This window comes from Ambystoma mexicanum, chromosome 3q (genome assembly GCF_040938575.1).
Source record: "Ambystoma mexicanum isolate Mex_15411 chromosome 3q, UKY_AmexF1_1, whole genome shotgun sequence".
Lineage (NCBI taxonomy): Eukaryota > Metazoa > Chordata > Amphibia > Caudata > Ambystomatidae > Ambystoma > Ambystoma mexicanum.
In genome coordinates, this window is record NC_090926.1 from 845,581,967 (window position 1) to 845,600,730 (window position 18,764).

The 18,764-nt window shown below is 43.4% G+C and overlaps 1 protein-coding gene across 1 annotated transcript in view; it reads left to right on the forward strand.

The window, feature by feature from the left end:
• Positions 1-18,764, forward strand: part of ANKFN1 (ankyrin repeat and fibronectin type III domain containing 1) — a 1,946,563-nt gene that overhangs the window by 1,120,844 nt on the left and 806,955 nt on the right. Inside the window, exon 10 of the mRNA XM_069654938.1 lies at positions 5,332-5,464. Within this exon, the coding sequence (XP_069511039.1) occupies positions 5,332-5,464 (133 nt within the window). The remainder of the gene's footprint in view (positions 1-5,331; positions 5,465-18,764) is intronic.

Consider the following 18,764-nt stretch of genomic DNA (forward strand, 5'->3'; position numbering starts at 1 on the left):
GTTAAAGGGACATCTTTGATGTCCTGGGTGTTAGTCTTAGCAGTGCACAGTGGTGGCACGAGTTATGGTTGCTTAGCTTACCATAACTGGCGAATTTCATGGGTTTTTCGGTTTTACTTGGATCCATAACGTCCCTTTAACAAAGTTTTTTTACTGAATTTCATAGGTTTTTGGTAGCGCAACTTAACCATAATGTTAAACGTGTTATCTACAGTTTATGTTTATGTTTATTATTTGATAATGCGCACAAAACCCAGGGGTAGCCGGGCACAGCAGGTACAAGGTTACTTAAGCTTAGGTTGCATACAGAGTATATAAAAAACATAGCAATGCGGTACATACATGTCAAAGCAAGCAGTTGGAATGAAAAGCTAACATGCTACAGTATTGAGAGAAAGTACTACAAGGTAAAGGTGTGAGAGCAGAATCATCTTAGATTAGGTTGCAAGGGTATCGTTGCCGTTGGGAGCCATGAGAATTAGTTGTCGTTGGACCAGAGCCAGTTTTTTACCTTGCATCTGAAGTTAGAATAGGATATGTTAGCTCTCAGTGCAATGGGCAATGCGTTCCAGGCCTGGGCAGCTCTGACAGGGAAGCTTGCTCCGCCCGCTTTAGATCGTCTGAATCTAGGAGTTTCGAGCAGGTCGTGGTTGGAAGCCCTAGTGTGGTGACTGGATGATTTTCTGGTCAGTCTGGCCGAGATGTAAGGTGGTGCTGTGTTGTTGAGCCCTTTGTGGGTGAGCGATAATGTCTTCAGCAGGACTCTATCGCTGATTTTAAGCCAGTGGTGGTCTTTCCTAATGTTAGAAATATTGCAGTTTCTTTATAATGGATTTGTTGGCACCTGCATAGAGGGCATTGCTATAGTCCAATTTGGACATTGCTAATGCGTTAGCTAGCATGATGCAGTTCGTTTTAGAAAGGTAAGGTCTACAGGTCCTGATTAATTTACAGGTGTATGCTGTAGATGATGCCAGGGTGTTAACTTGTTTTTTAAGAGATAAAGTGGAATCAAGGTAAACGCCTAGGGTTTTTACCTCAGTAGCCACCTTGATAGTGTTACCATCTATATTGAAATTGCGATAGTTGGGACTCAATTTTTTTAGATTGGAGTCGGAACCCAAGATCAATATCTCAGTTTTGTCGTCATTTAGGCAGAGGCCATGGGAGGCCATGAATGAGGAGGTACATTTTGTTTACTAGAGCGGTGTCTTTGACAAAGTTGCCTGATCGAGGTATGAGAATCTGCGTATCGTCCGCGTAGTTGGTATAGGTTACCCCTAGTTTGTCAAGTTTGTCGAAGAGAGGCTTAGTGAAGATGTTATACATTGTCGGGAAGAAACATGAGCCTTGTGGGACACCACAAGTGATCTGGATTGGGTCCGCTGCCGCTACAGGGGAGAATACTCTCATCGTATGGTTAGCTAGGAAGGATTGTACCCATGCTATAGCTTCGCTTGAGAAATAAGCGGTGGACACTAGGTGGTTGCATAATACCTCATGATCCACTAGGTCGAAGGCCGCTGATAGGTCAAGGAGGAGGAGCATAGCTGTGGTGCCATTATCCTTCAACTCGTCGATTTGTGTTTTGAGGTCAATGAGGGCCGTTTCAGTACCGTGCAGTGGCCTGAAGCCCGATTGCCGTGAACCTTATAGTTGGTGTGTCTCCAAATAATTTTGGATTTGGAGGTAGGCTACTCTATCGATAATTTTAAGGAGAAATGGGACCGTAGTAATAGGCCTGTAGTTAGTGGGGATTGCTGGGTCGAGTGTCTGTTTTTTGAGTAGGGGCGGAACCCAGGATTCTTTGAGGTTAATGGGTACAGTACTTGTGTTAAAGGAGGCATTGATGAGTTTCGAGATGAAAGGTGCTAGATCTCTGGCTGCATCCTTGATGATTTGCGCAGGGCAGCTGTCACCTTGGCAGTTCGATGGTTTGAGGGATAGAATGACCTTTTCAGTTTCCAATATGGAAATATTGGTAAACTTGAAGGGTTTGCAGTTATTTTGGGTGGATGTGCTGGATATCTCCTTCAGTGGGGTGGTGTGAGTTCCACTAGGGGTCAGGGAGGCTTTTTTCTTAGCAATTTTAGATTGAAGGATGGCGATTTTATTTGCTAGGGCATTTTGGATGCTGGTGCACCAAGATTTGTCCTTAGGGACATTGTCTGTAGGGGCAATGGGATTTTCCAATTCACGTAGAATGGTGAAGAGCTCTTTAGAATTTGAGTTCGCTTTACTGATTCTATCATTGAAAGAATCTTTTTTAGTTTGAATTATTTCCTTTTTGTATTTTTTGGCGAAGTTGGCAAGTGTGGTTTTATTGTCAATAGAAGGAGTATGCCTCCAAATAGCTTGGAGTTTGCGTTTTTGGATGCGCATTTCTTTGAGATGGGGGGTGAACCAGGAGTTGAGGTGAGTTTCACGTTTACTTTTATGGAGTTTGATAGGGGCGATCAAGTCTAGAGCTTTGGTCATGGAGTTGTTAAATGACTCAAGTAGCTCACTAGGGTTGTATTCATTGGAGCTAGCTGTGAGAGTAGGTAGGAGAAGTGGAAGGAGTTTTTCAGCTGTGATTTCTTTTTTACTTCTTGTAGGCAGGGGGGGTGCTATTTTATTCTTGTTATGTTTGGGGGACTCGATGTTGGCTGTGAAGCATATAAGATAATGGTCAGTCCATATTTGAGGTAGGATACTAGAGATGGTAATGTTGCAGTGGTGGTTGGCTATCCAGTCTAATGTGCGTCCTTTTGTGTGTGTAGGAGCTAGGACATTTTGGGTAATGCCGTGATTGTCTAGAATGGATTGGATAGGTTGGGCTTGTTTGTCTTCAGCGTCATTAAAGCCAAGGTTAAAGTCACCTACTAGAAGGAGCTGAGTGGAGTCTTTGATGCTGTTAGTGAGGAGGCTAGATAGGTCTTCCTCGAAGTTGCCTAGTGGGCCTGGTGGTCTGTACACTAGAAGTACTGTTAGTGTGCTGTTATTTGAGATGGGTATTTTAGCTGAGAGAAGTTCGCACAATGTGATTGCTAGGTGTGGGGTGAGTCTGGCAGCTAGCTGCGTTTTGGTTATGATGGCCAGACCGCCTCCTCTGGTATTAGGCCCGTCGACTCTTAGGATATTGTTATTATCTGGTATGGCAGTCATGAGGGCAGGACCGGCTGCATCATGGAGCCAGGTTTCCGTGACAGCAAGGAAATCTAAATTGTCCAAAGCCAGTATGTCAGCTATTTCAGTATTGTGTGCTATAAGGGACCTAGCATTGATAAGGTCTCCTGATAATGTTGGACTAGTAGTGTTATCTTTGGCAGATCTGGGATTAGGGTGGATGGGACTCCTCTGTTTGTATTGTAGGTCCTTAAGTGGTTCAGGACAATTTATCGTCGCTAAGTCTAGGAGGTTAGGATTATTGGCTGTAGAGGTGTGTGTGGGTACTGGTGGGCTGGTTCTTTTATTTTTGATGTCATAGGGTCGTGGCAGCCTAGCTCTAAATCGCAAGTTTCTCTCTTGCAGGTTGCACGGTGTAGAGTTGGTAAGGGCCATTGTTATGGCGATGGTTAGAAGAGTCCAGGCTAGGGACCCGTGCGTGTGTGAGAAGCAGGTCTTAGTATCGCGCATGTTGTGAGAATGGCAGGATAACACCTGTATTTGGGAAATCCGGTAGGGACTGAGGTGCAGATGTACTATCACAGAGGCACCTAGAATGGGCAAACCTGTTAGTGTCTAATGGGTAGGTGTGCTGCAGCAGGGCTTCTGACTTGGAAAGTCCTAATCATGGCTAAAAATGCATACATATTGCATCATAGCATCTAGTATTGACATAAGACATAAGGCACAACACAGTTTAAAGTGGTCTGAAGTGATCATAAGGCACAGCACAGTTTAAAGTGGTCTGAAGCGACCATAAGGCACAACACAGTTTAAAAGTGGTCTGAAGCGACCAGGAGGCACAACACAATTTAAAGTGGTCTGGGGCGACCATAGGGCATGACACAATTTAAGGAGGTCTGTAGGTGACCCGGGGGCACAGCAGTATTAGAAGTAGTCTGACTATAATACATGAAACAATTTAAGGTGGTCTAAAGCTACCAGGAGGCACGACACAATTGAAGGTGGTCTGAGGCGGCCCCCTTTAAGGGCAGGCTAAGTATAGTTATCAACGGCGGGCTGAGTTACTGTTGTAGTAAGTAGTATACCCACAAGTCTAGCAGGAGGTAGCAGTCTAAGTGCAATTGCTAGTGTGGCACTGTAAAATGCGGTAGTAAGAGCAGTCTAACAAAATGAATGATACTTTGAGTGTCGACCACAAGTTTGACCATTACTTAAGATATGGCATTGCAATTGGGCTAAAGTACTCGTGGTAGCACCTGGGTTTGAGACATCAGTGTCACATGAGGCCAGAGGGTATCACCAGAAGAATGGCAGCACCAGAAGAATGGGATAACACAATAAGCATAAGGTACAAATGCGGGCAAACAGTGTCAATGCTCAGTAGGGCGAGGGGTGGTAGAGATCAGGATGTACACAGTATTATTTAAGAGTGTGAGGATGCGCTAGGTAGACCAGGTAGAGCAGGAAGATGGTATGTTGAGGCGGAAGTCAGTTGCAGCAAGGTTCAGTGCGCGTGTGCGGTCTTCGCAGCAATGTGTTTTCTACAACACGCGTGCATGGTCTTTGCAGCGTGCATGGTCTTTGCAGCTACGTGTTTTCTACAACACGTGTGCGCGGTCTTCGCAGCTACGTGTTTTCTACAGCGCGTGTGCGTGTACACACATATGTTGATGCCACATATTACTTCCACCCTCATGGCTATGTTAAGAATGAACAATACTAGTCATTATACGTTCTGGTGTAGAAGCCGACTATAAAACAGTTAATTTCACAACACAACACAAGTGCATGTTTAAAACGTACCAAAGAAAAATGTCACAAGAAAGCATGTACCTGCTTAATACATGAGTGTACATTGAATCACCAATAATTGCTTTTCAATAATGCACAGTTAGTATCAGTTAATTATGTAATGTGTCATCTTGGTATTCTTCAATTGGAGCATGTGCCCAGTCTACATCCAACCCTCTAAATGATTTACCTCCCATTTCCTTGAGTAATGACACCATTTATTCAATAACAATCCACACACAGAGATTTAATTTGTCTGAATACTGCGGTTTATTTATAGAATCCTTTGGTCCTGCGGCTTTTCTTCCATTTGAACTGATCATGTATCGGGGCATTTTCCTCATTAAAGTGACAGGAAAGTAAGCCTGAGTCCTGCTTGTATTGATTTCCTGTGTGCAGAAGCATTTACTATGTCGTTTTTGCTTTCAGGGGCCTTTATGTAGCAGTAATATTTCATTATAAAGACAACATGTTGGTAACAAATGAAGACCAAATACCAATCGTGGAAATTGACGATTCTTGTTCCAGTTCAATTATGCAAGATTTTCTGTGGTTTACAAAGGTAGGAGGTTGTTACTTCATGGCACCATTAAACTTGTCAATGGTCATTGTAAATGCTCCATTTTATTTGAAATAAAAAAGCACATTAGAAACACATGTGCTTAACATAAGATAAGATAGACTTCTAACATAGATTTCCTCTGCACCTAATGCTCTGCATATGCTTTACTCATCTACTCTGTGTCAATTATTGTATATCTATTGTGCACTTTCTTGTATAATCCTGTTGCCTAATTGTCATACTGTGTAACCTAAGCTTAAAGTATCCTTGTACTCGTTGCACCCAGATACCTCCGGGTTCAGTGCACCTTATAAATTAATAAACAAACAAACTAACTAACTATCTTCAAATTAGGAGACACTGGGCCTGATTCACAAAGCGTTTTTCAATTGGATTTCATCACTGAAAACCTTTTGTGAATCAGTACCTCTGCCAGGGTGCTGCTTTGGCTATTGTCTGTCAGGCTAAAGATGCCCATTCCCCTCCTTTGACCATCTTGGGTAGCTGCTACCAACCTCAATCAAAGCCTGTGATATCCCAAAAAGACCAACGTCCCCCTGCACATGACGCCGAGTGTGGGCAATCCTTTCAACTGCTCTGGGGCCTGGAAGGAGGACGTTTGCCTGCGAGCACACAGGATGAGCCACTTTATTATGTCACTGCACACCTTTCCCTGAATAATACAGTGAGCTGCTGTCCACAGCTCTGTTTCGATGCGGTGCAGGCGAGGCGGTGCAAGACCAAAGATAGAGCTATTAAATTGAAGTTACATTTTACATTGTGTACTTAATGCCACTTTGACGTTTCATGAACCTATTATAGATCCTGCTTTTTATTTGTTTTAGTAGTTCTGTACAGTGTTGTGCTTCACCTTACAGTGCTTTTACTGCACTAGGTTGTATATCATGTTGAGGAGAAAACATGTTTACTTGTGGTTATTATATAGCAATAAAATTCACGTTGGAATCCCGTCCAATATTCCCACATCTAGGGTACTCGATTGGGATGTCATAATGAACACATCTGTTGTCAACAGACTTCTAAAGTAGTGTGTTAGATCTTGTGCATATATTCATTTGCAATGATACTTTGTGATTTGGACTAGTAGGATGTGAAATGCTCACAAGGTATTGGCCAAGCTGGAAAAATCAGGCAAATGTTGAGCGCCCTCAAATATGGTTTATTGCCTTGGGAAATGTACTGTGGAACTTTAAACATGGGTAACACATACGAAGAACTCTCTTTATGTGTGTGACTCTAGCATTTGACGGTGGTTGTCGAACCCTGCCCTCAGGCCTGGGTTCAGAGATGAGTTTGAAAAATGTAACTGCAAAGGTTCTACCTATTCCTTGATAGATTTTGTTGCAAGGTTTTGCTTAAAGATGAAGGACTGTTTTGCCTACTGATATTGGTGTTGTCCCTCAATCATTGATTTGTGTTGCTGACTTATAGGAACTACATATTTGGTCACAGTTAATACTCTCACACAATATGTCTTCCAGAACTACAATCTTCTTTTTGTGTACACATAACTAAACATCATATACGGCCACACTGTTTCCACCATACCACTTCTCAGGCATACCGTGTCACAACTGTGAGACTTGTGCTTCCGCGAATTCTCCCAAAACAAATTCCAACTCACGTGAGGGCCTCATACGTTTGCATCTGGAATATTGAATCCTTCAGCAACAAGGCATATGTCTTTACCCAGCCCTTTGAATTGGAATATCTAACCCTCAAGGTCATGCCATCATTGAAATCTGTATCTGATCACAATACACCAGAACACCTTCCTCCCTCCATTCTAATAAGTTTGTACATTCTCCTGCTAATGGCTGCCACTGTGGAATTCCCCTTAACAAGCTTGTAAACAGCATCCCAGCACCTCCCATAGATAATCTACACTATTCATTGAACCACATGCTATCAGTTTACTTGAAACTATGTTTTGTATTAATTTATAGTCCACCTGAAAAGCGATCATTCCTCCACCATGGACTTGTTGCATGCATATTCACCGATATACAGAAGATCCAGCAAAATGATACGAAGTGGTCGCTTTCAGCCATTACCTTTGCAGCAGTTTCCTGACACCACCGATTCTCACAGCAAGTACCTCTTCACCTCCAATTCATTACCTTATTACTCTACCTTCGACCCCTCACCCTTCACCGGGCCATTCATACAATTCTCCATTGACATTCCTTCTAAACAAGCTCTGATAGCGAGGGCCTATATATATATAAAAGTAAAATCTTACCTCATCCTATCCTCCCCTTACTTGAAGAAAGTACCAAAGGCATGTTACAACTCATTTTATACATGTATCTGCATACTTAAGCAAAACTTATCCTCAAAAATGTGGCATATCTACCAGCTGATCCCTTAAAACGTAAATGTGCACTGATTTAAGGACACACACACCCTTGAGCACCTTATCTACAAGCTGGCCATCAGTACCCTCATGACTGCCTGCATCTGTCTAAAATAGGGGTAGGCACCACCTCTCTACCTTTTGAACTGCAACTCACAGGATCATCTCGTGAGGATAGCTCAGGGGCAACGTGCTCGCCTTGGAAACAAGAGACATGGAGCAACACAGTATTGATCCCCTGGTCCGCGCTTAGAAACCTCTGGGTATTAAGTGCCTTATAAATAACCTATCATAGCATATCAAATCTGCATTGATTGTGCTGGCTAGGCCTGCTGGATGGTGTGGGCTAATCACCTGGTGAGCCTTTCTTGCTTACCCCCGAGATACAATATTCTTCTACTAAGACGGCATATATCTAGTCCTTCTGAACCCACAACAACCACCATGAATGCTTAGCTTACTTCTCTCTGTCCCTCTCCCACTGTCTCTCTTCTAAATAACAAAAGAAGATCACACAAAATGCTGGTAACTTAGCACTACACTTCTCCAAATTCTTTGCTAATCCTGAGCACCGACTAAGGGTCAGATTCTCAACATGCTTTTTGTGCAAGTAATGAGATGTGCTAGCTCATCTCGTGCGCTAAAAAAAAGAGCAGGCCCATTCTCAAAGGGCATCGGAATGAGCGCAATGAACATGCCCTTGTTCGCGCCTTTGCATTTCATCTTGCATTTCAGTGCATTTAAAAGTTCAATCCCAAATTCATAAATGGGATGTTCTTTTCAATGCACAGAAAAAAGGATTACACCCCTGGGCTTCTGGAAACAGCCACAGGGGAGGCACAAATCATGACACAGTCATTTCTGACCCTGTCATGATTTGATCTTCAATTGCGGCAGGCGCGACTGTCATACTTGCATTTCCATCCCCCAAACAGGATAAGTGCTGTCTCATGAAATGCACTCCAGCAACCACTTGGTTGCTGGGAGCTTGTCATATATTAGTGTTGGGCGCTCCTGACACAAATATATGCAATGTGGGCTGGACAGCACATATCTGAATGTGGCACAAATGAAACACGCATATTCTGTGTGCTCCTTTTAAGCATCTGGAGCTATATCTTACTTCATGCCCTTTGTCGACCGTCCCAATGTCTCCTGCCCCTCTCTCATCTATTGCCCATATTCACAGGTGAGTTTATGCAAGGTTTTGTGGAAACTCCTTCCCAAGGTCTTTAAACACATATGATCCTACGGCACCTTCCCACATTCTAAAAGTACACAGCAGTTATTTCACTGCTGCTTAATTCCTTCTCCTTCCCTGCATCATATATGTCTTGTCTCAGAGATATGATTCTGATCAAGGGCACTTGAACGATCAGTTCTCAATCGACTCAACCCTCTAGAATCTTTGTTTCACCAATTCACCTCTGCCCGATCTGCTTTCATGCACCACTAAGACCACCTTCCGTTGACCTGCATCCTCCTAGAGCTCTCTGTGGCATTCAGCTGTTCGCCATCCCACCCGTTGGGCCCTTCTCAACTCCCTCAGACGATCAAGTGTTGCATTTAACTCCTTTTTGTCTCCTGCAATTAATGTATTCACCAATGACACGTTTTCCAGTTGGATGGCCCCAAAGATCTCTCTTTGGTATAATGTTCGTTTATCTTTTCTACGCCCCCACTCTCAGTGACATAGTCTCCTCGCTTGGTAGATTGTGTGTGTGGAACCTCTGAAGAGTGATGGGGGCTGCTGGGTCAAATGCAACTGAGTCTTTGTTTTGGAATTCATGCAGGGAAATGCTGCAAAAGGTAATTCAAGGGCGCATTGTATATCTTGGCACCTCAACCATGCATCAACCTTCTCAAATTAGAGTTTACCACCTGTCATGTGGACATATTGGCTCCGGTCAGTCTCTGCATAGTGTTGAGGAAGAAGACCGGTAATACTGGGGCCAATGAGCACCTTCCACTGAAGACTGATTGCCACCAGCAGGTCAACGATTAAAACCCTTTAAGGGAAGGGGGTGTCATTGCTTTGACTCACACTACCATATTTCCCATGCCGACATCTTTCAGAAAGTGCAAATGGCAAAAAAAACAGTGAGAGAGAGAATCCGTCACTTCCCTAGTACCATTCCTTTCCTTTCAAACCTCTTGCATGGCTCAGCTCCCATGTCCTTCCCTTGATCATTAATTGGCTTACGCAATAATTCCCCCAGTGCACTGAATAAACATACCTGTAGTGAATAGTTGATTACCAGTACATGCATGTGCTGCCCATACTATTAATTTGTATCAGCATACACGGTAAGCGCAGGGCGAGCTGTGGATGCCATGCATTGAAGGCATTGGCACAAACCATGTGAAATGTGCAGGTTAGGCATACACATTCCATTTGGGCCTTAATTGTGGGCTGTGCATCAGGCTTTAAACTGTCCATATTGTGTCTAGTGCCAGCCTCTATGCCATGTCCCTTCTGTGCTCTTTGTCCATCGGCGAAGACAGACACAGCAATAGTGAAAAGTATGTATTTTATTTATTTATTTAGAAAAGCACTTCCAAAACTATCCTTGGTTGATAGCAACAATGATCTGCCCACAGCCACGAATTGGAATAGAAAGGTGCCTCTATGCTATGAAGACCAAAGGGAACCACGTGCTCAGGATATGTAGTTTCAAGTGCGTACATTTGAATTGTATTTTCTTGTTATATTGTATAGCAATCACACAACTTCATACAGGGAGCTATGGCCCTTGCTATTTATGGCCATCTCAGTTTCACCAGTAAGGTGCTCATGTTCATTAGAATCGTAATTTGATGGCGGGAAGTCATTATGTTTACACTTTAATGTAAGCGAATCCCCTCCACAAAATGCTTGTCATTTGAAATGCGAGGTGCACGTGTAAAGGACAAAGCTGGCGTACAAGCATGTATGCCCTTTTCCCTTCACATTTTCACTATGCAGTGCACATTGAATAAACGCTGCCTGGCATGCCAGCATGTCAGGCAGTGTTTACTTCTGATTGTAACTGCTGCTTGCCATCCTACCATGACATGCAGCGCTCACAAATACAATTCAACACTCAGGGCATGCTTATATGTCGGAGAGCGTTTAATTTTCATTTGTGAACACTGCTTACCAGGCACTAATGGTAAGCACTGTTCACAATGAAAAATAAATGCTGTTCAACATGCAAGCATGCCAGATAGTGTTGAGTTGTATGTGTGAGTGAGCACCTCATGCCATGGGAGATTGGCAAGCAGCAGTCACAATCATAAGTAAACTCTGGCTGGCATGTTAGCAAGCCAGGCAGCGTTTATTTCACTATTCAACCATGTCAGACAGTGTTTATTTGTAATTGTAGTCATTGTCGGCTATTCAAGCACGAAAGAAAATCCATGCCGGCACAAATGCTAGCATTTCTATGACAGAGAGGAAGGATGTTGCGGCTCTCCTCTCTGCCATACAAATGATTGAAAATGGAATGGAAGGGGTAGATGCCTCACATAGGCTTTTACACTTTACATTAACTTTACACCCCATTGAACATGAACTTGAAAGTGAGCGTCGCCAAAAATACAACAAAACACTCCCCAATGAGAGTCAATAATGGACACACCCCAGGAGGGAATGAGACTAAGACCAAGTGTGGGTGAAGGTAAAAGGTAAGTTTATCCAAAAACCAAAATAGGCAAGAAGAGAACTCTGCAAACTCCGAGATCACTCTGCCAAACATCAGAAAGCGTCTACATTCTGTTACAAAACCACGTCACCTATGATGTGGGAGCTAGGGATTACATGAATCGATGAGATTGGGCAAAGGGGAACAGCAGTATAGACTCTATAGGGTTGAAGCTCCAGGACTGGTGAGACTTTGCGTGGTGTCATGGTGATGCTTGTAGGTCAGCTGGGCTCATCAGGGCGGAGTGCCAGATCAGGAGATGTCTGAATTGATACATCCTGGCTGAGATAACATTTGCCCTTGTGGTCACACATACTCATTCAGTGTTGACTATAAATCATAATGCCCTGTAAATCCTGCAAGTTGTTAATCTAACATCACAAGGGAAATAACACATAACTCTAGGTGCTCTTATCTCATCATCATAAAACACACTATACAATGAAGGGACTGCTTCATGTGTTCAGGTGCCTTGTCAGGGGCCCATGTCAGGGATACCTCTATCATTCTGCTTTGTTAGATCTGGTGGGGGACATGTTAGTACAAGAGTAAATATAATGCCACCATGGTCAGTCGGAGTTGGGTTGAACTTGGATACTATCTGGTCAGAGGGCACATAGCTGGTACATCAAAAAGGCAGTGGGCCTCATTAGGACCTTGGCGGTCAAACGTAATGAACAGTGCCGGTAAGGGACAGGCACCGTTCATTACGGGCCGCCCTATTACGAGGACTGCTGTGTGTCCTGCTAAGGAACGCCTGGTCAGACCAGGCGTCCTTAGCGGGACCTGCAAGCAGTCCAGGATGCTAACAACGGGCCCATCATTGCTAGCATCCTCCCCATTCCCATGGGGCTCAATGTGAATGTACCGGGTCTGGGTCCTGCAAAAGGGATTTACCAGGCCCTCCAAGGTCAGAATGGCCCGGTAAGTCCCCTTTTGCGGGACCCGGACCTAGTTCCCGGTATGGGGGTAGCCATGCCGCTTATAGTGGCATGGCTACCTCTATACTCGTAATGAGGCCCAATGGGATGAGAGGCGCATTGCCTATGTTTCTTTAAACCAGGGTCTTGGGGTGTGGAACAAGTTTTATGGTGCTATTGTAGGTCTGGGAAAGGGAGTGGGAGGGGAGTGCGGATACTTGGTGCAGGCTTAACGGAGTGGTGAGAGGTTACAGTTACAGCATCCCATTGTCGTTGAAATAAGGGCCTTTAGATGTGAGCCCGACTTGAGGCGGGAGGAAGGTGGGGGCTGAATACGTGGCGCTGCAGGAGAAGGGAGAGAGGGCCCTGTGGCTTCTAGCTCATCTACTTTACAGGGTTACAATGACATCATTTAGAATGCGAGGTAGGATTAGGCCAGTGAGGTTACATGTACATCGAACAATATGCGAGCTTATGAACATTGTATAGGTTACACGTTTACGTTTATCATGAGTGCCATTTTACAAAGTAAATTCTTCTATAACAGTCTCTGAATGGTACCGTCTGTCTTGTATTATATACATTTGGACCAGAATGTAAGTTGAGCATATTTTGTGAACATAGGTATATTTGAAAAGCAAGTTAACATCTGGATTGTGTACCTTGTATTATATCGACCGAGTAAATCAACATGTCATACATTAGTGTGAGTGTTTTTTCAAAAGACAAGATTCGTTAAACATATGTCCAATAGCTTCATGTGCATTAACAATAAGTCAGGATCTTCTTGTTTCGTTTTCTAAATGTAGCCCCTTAATACACACCTACATGAGAGGATGTATAACCTTCACAGAGGGATCAGCAGTATGGGTCAACCAGGGTGGCACACAGGTGTAGAATATATATCTGTTACTTCAAAAGGAGAACAAGGTTGGGGGGTTATCCACAGTGTATGTCATAAATGTGGGGTCTGCAAAATGGATAGGGCATGTTTGTGGAGATGGGTTGTTTTCCTACGCAGGTCAGTGATGGACTGCGGAAGGTGAAAGATACAGTGTTCGTCATGTAGCTTGTTCGCGCCTAGTCTCCCGTGGTAACAGGCCTTCTGCAGGGACGCAGAGGGGAAGAGGTTGAGGGGGATGACAGGCTTGCTCTGCATTGTAAGAAGATTCAATTCAACACTACAGCTAAGTCAATGCCTAGTCTGGGATACTGAATGGAAACCCTTATTGATACATCTTTATGTCCAGTTCATGAGTTCTGGATGACTACCCCTATATAACACCCCTCTCTTAGAATCCCCCTGACTCCACTGAGCCAAGAAGTATTTCTGTTTTGCAAGTTTAAAAGGTTTATTTGAGAAATAAGACAAAATATAGATACCACGCTTTTATAATAAATTAATAATCGATATCGCCCTTATAAATATAATGTTAATCAACAATGGGTAATCTGACACTAGCACACTTCTTTATAATCAATGAGGAGTTAGTATAGGATGGATCAAGTAGCAAAAATACTTTTATGAGTTCAAGGAAAAAGCAATGAGGAATAAAATGCAGTACAGAAATACTTGAGATGATTTTAGCAAAAGATAATATAATCACTTTTTCTCTGGCAATTCACCCCCCTCCCCTATGCAATGTAAGACATGGAAGTAGATGGAAAGAGGGGCACACAGTTCCCAGGAATGCAATCAAATACAATACGAAATTCAGTTCCCCCCCAGCAAGCTTTAGAGAAAACCGGTATGAGTTTTAAAACACAGGCTCAAGTGCTTTGAATGTGGTGGCAATGAAGTGAGAAATATGCTGAAAATGCTTTTAATTCCCTTTAGGAGGTTCAGGGTGAGTGAGAGATACTTGGGATGAGTTCAGGCTCACTTTAGCAATGATTCAGAGATGGTGATTAAGAGGCAAACGAATTTTTAGCAAGGAAAGAAATGACTGCTGATGGTTACACGTGGCTGGATTTTTAACCAAATCGCAAATCGCGGTAAAATTCGCGAGTGCGTGAATCGTGATTACGGCAAAAGTATAAGGAGTAGCAAGTTCTTTGGAAAGCTGGGATTCTAAGCTTTCAGAGGAAAGTTAAATTTCGTTCCTATCCCAAACGGTTCCAGAGATACGGACAATTAAATAAAGGTAGTTTTTCGGATTTAAAGTAAACTCAAAATGACAGGTGACAGCTTGCAGCTTCAGAATTGACAGGTGACACGATTTCTAGGAGGCTGTTCTACTTAGGTTAAAATAGTTTGGATTAGATTATTTTAACTAAGAGATTGGTTCTGCATAGTTCTGCTAGGTACTCACAATATAAATTTGAAATAGGCCTCGCCACGGATCTGGTCAGGTTTTGGACTGGACTCCGGTTCTGGTCTCGGCACTTCACAGTGATCTGGGTCAGCTCTCTGGTTCTGCTCACAGTGGTCTGGGTCACTCTGGATCTCTGGTCTGGTCTGTCCGGATACAGTGGTCTCTGCCCGGCTCCTGGATCTCTGCACTGGTCCTGGCAAAAGTTCTTGGCAAGGTATTCAAGCAGCTCGCCCGGCTGTGAGTAGCTTGCAATGATTTGAGGCCTGCTGCAGAGAACTCAGCTTGTGGTTTTAGGCCTCTGATTTAGGTTCTAAAGTATAAGTTCTAGGTTCTGGAGTATGTAGCTGGAGTCAGTCTGGAACTGGTATCTTCTGGATGTTGTGTGGTCCGGAAGCAACTGGATTTGAATGTCTCTACCTGTCCCAGCAGTCTCTTTTTATGTGTTTTGAAAATGGGTCTGTGCCTGGGCCTAGCTAAGCCTACCCCTCTCTACTTGTCATTGGCCCAATTCTCCCCTCTCCCATGATTGGGGGAAGGAAATGTGAGTCAGAGTGATGCTGTAGGTTTTATGGGTCAGAGGATCCTCCCCTGGTCAGTTTGCCCACAAATCTATATTTGATTCAAATACATCCTTTCCAGATATACAATTTGTTGAAATTACATGTGCACATTATATATTCCTTATGGTCCATGCTTGTCCGCCTCTGATCTTCCTGGGGGCTTGCATTCAAAAATGACAACATTTTGCGCTCTTTAACTGGTTTTGCAATATCAGACATTTACCCAAATTTACACACATGTGCGCAAGGAGTATGGACATTAATTGATGAAGTGTCAGATTTTTAACATGCAGACATTTGGAGTGAGACCCTATTTTCCGCTAGCAACCCCCCAGAATACACCACAGGGTCCTAACGCATCTCAAAATGTTCACAGAAAAATCACAAAAATAATGATATTACTTATATAATTCTGAGAAGTCCGCACTTTGAGTTATCTATCTTTTTAAAATGATGCCCTGGTCAAAAAGGGGTGTGGCTTCCCACATCACAGGGTGGAATAACTGGTTTATCCACTTTCCCCAAGCTCAGCTGCTTGCAGAGGCACTGCCCGTCCCATTTTCCCCTAAGAGGAAGCCACTTTTACGACGCCCCCAATATAACATTTGCCTGAGTCCAGGACAGGCCTTTGTTCAACTCCCTGTAGTCCCCAGCTGCTCCACCCCTAATCTAATCAACAGGGCCATGTGACCTCAGGATGCAGCCAGGCCTGGCAGCCAGGCCTGGGAACACAGCTGTTGATCCAGTATCAACTCCTGTCGGGGGTAGTTGTCAGGCAGAATTCAGTTTCATTAAACCAGGTTTCAGCTAAATGTCACTTTTTGTTCCCAGTTTTCTACATTCAAATCAAACTGACAATTTTTACATATACATTAAGTAATTACTTCCTTCAAGTCATTTCAGAATATAGTTTTACATTGTATCCACCTCTTAGCAAGTCTTTCCTTGGTCTGGTTTTGTTTCATTTGTTATTTTACGCAAAAGTTTGGTGGTTTTAAAACGCTGGCTTTCTGATAGTGGTGAGTACTGGTAATGCAACCATTTTTGGGATTAAGAAAATGAATTCCCCACAAGAAGGTTGTATCTTCGGAGTGGTCTCGTGCCAACTGCGCAGTTCTCCTATTCTGGCGTGAATGTGGGCGGCGATAGCTCATCCCCACATCCACCCAGTCTATTGATTCAACATGGGTCAAAACCCATGACAGCATGATCTCAGGGGGAGAGCTGCAGCTCTGCAGGCAACCTTTGTCTACAATGCCTGTGGTACCATGTACAAAATGGAGTCTGGTTGTGGTACATAAATGGAGTCTGGGATTAGCTTTCTTGGTCAATGTGTGCACACATATGGGTTGTCCCGTAGCCATCCCGCATCCCTGGCCACAGGCGCAAAGATGGCTGGTGGACAAATCATAACCCGCACGCGGGTTTAAATGGAGGGAGGGGGTCTCAAGGACCTTGCCTCCCATACAAACCTCTAAATCTCACACTTTGCATTAACTTTACTCCCCCATTGAACATGAACCCCTAAGTCTCACTCTTTGCATTAACTTTACGACCCCATTGAACATGATCCCCTAAGTCTCACACTTTGCATTAACTTTACGCGCCCATTGTACATGAACCCCTAAGTCTCTGCGGGCTGAATCTGAAGCTAAGAATGTGTGAATTGTTTTCGATTGATACGTATATTGGTTAATTGCAGTGGCATGATATTGCACTTAGTTACATTTGTATAGAATTGTTCCGAAGCACTGTACCAAAAGGCTTTTCATCAGTATCAGGTTTTTCCAAATATGAACATGACATTACAGGGATTTTGTATTTTCTGTTGAGTAAGTGAAGCAAGTTAACAAAACCATTTCAATATTTGCTAAATTGGGGGCATCCACATATCCACACACGGCAAGAACTGATTAGTAAAATGATCCGTTTCCAAGCTGAAAATGTTCTGCAACATAACTTGGAGGAAGCAATATCCTACCACGTTTGCACTCAAAATGAGAATTCTGAAAGGAATATTAATATAGATATTTCTTTACAATTTGAAGGCAATGTTGTGCCATTAATTCCCAACAATATCTGTTTACTATTACTCCACGCATTACGTTGCAAAGCATGATTGCAAAGGAAATGCCAAAGGGCAAATGAGCTACATCGCAAACTTTATAATATGGTTTGTGCCCATAGCTTTGTCATTCTAGTCACAGTTTCTGGAACAAGTTACCAACACAGATACTACTTCCGCACTCCTACCCATACATCAAGAAGGATCAGCAGACCCTACACCCCAGAGAACATCTCGCCAATCACTGAACACACCACTCAACCCTTTACCCGTATCTGTAGGCCCTGCTTTCCCAGCTGCTAGGCTACTTCTGCATTTTACTCGTTAGCGTACCCTATAACAGGGGTCAGGTCCTAATATTAAAGTGTGGGGACTCATCAACAAATGCAATGGGATTTGACATCGCCAAAATAAGCATATCAAGGTGAAATATGCACATGTCATTAAATGGCTTTACATAATCGCCCAAATTGCACAGGACGAATGGCATTTGCCTTTAATAAAATCAGCACACACACAAAACAAAGAGAGGGTATTTTCTTCTAATAGTGTTTTTGAAAACGTTAAAAGGTGTGCATGTTTTAAACTCCAAGAACCTATACACATGTTTTCCCTGGATTTTGCACTACCGAAAACGGACATTTCACCTTTAGTCGTTATTTTTCATAAAGTTATATAGTGCAGTGGTGAAGTGTTCGGGCTGCAAACCTGATGACTGCGGTTTGATCCCTGAGTTTGGCTTTAATTCATGAATTGAAAGAAGACATTCAATGTTTTTCATTTTAGGTGGGGCGGGGGGCAGAGTCCAACCTCCAAAAAAGTGGGTGGACTGCTTCCACCCGCGTGTACCCTCGACTTGAGCCCTGCCTATATAGCACACAGTTGCTTCTCAGATGGATTTGCACTTCATAAATCCCATACACACATGCATACATACATAGATATAAAAACCTACAAACATAGAGAAAGGTCCATTGTTGCCCCACTTATTTGTTTTGAAAATAAAATTATAGCCAACAAAATATAGTAGATTGTGATGTCTACAGGGCAAGTCTTACACACATTGCCATCAGCCATTCCCTCTGCACAATACCTCAATTGAGGTAATAACAGACCATTATCTTTTGTCTTTCTGTACAACCACTGCAGCAAGGCACACAGCCATATTCTCTGATTTTGCCTCTATCTGTCCATCTGCTGTGTTTTCACATCATGGGCTTTGCAAATACTGCACACAGGAGATAGAGAGCTTGTCAGCGAGGTAGCTTGGGGACTTGACGGCTATGGTCTTGTAGTTGATTGAGCAGGATTTGAAATGTATACCTGTTTGCTGTGAAAGCCAGTGCAAGGGGGGTCGTGGTGATGTGACCGAAACTGCAG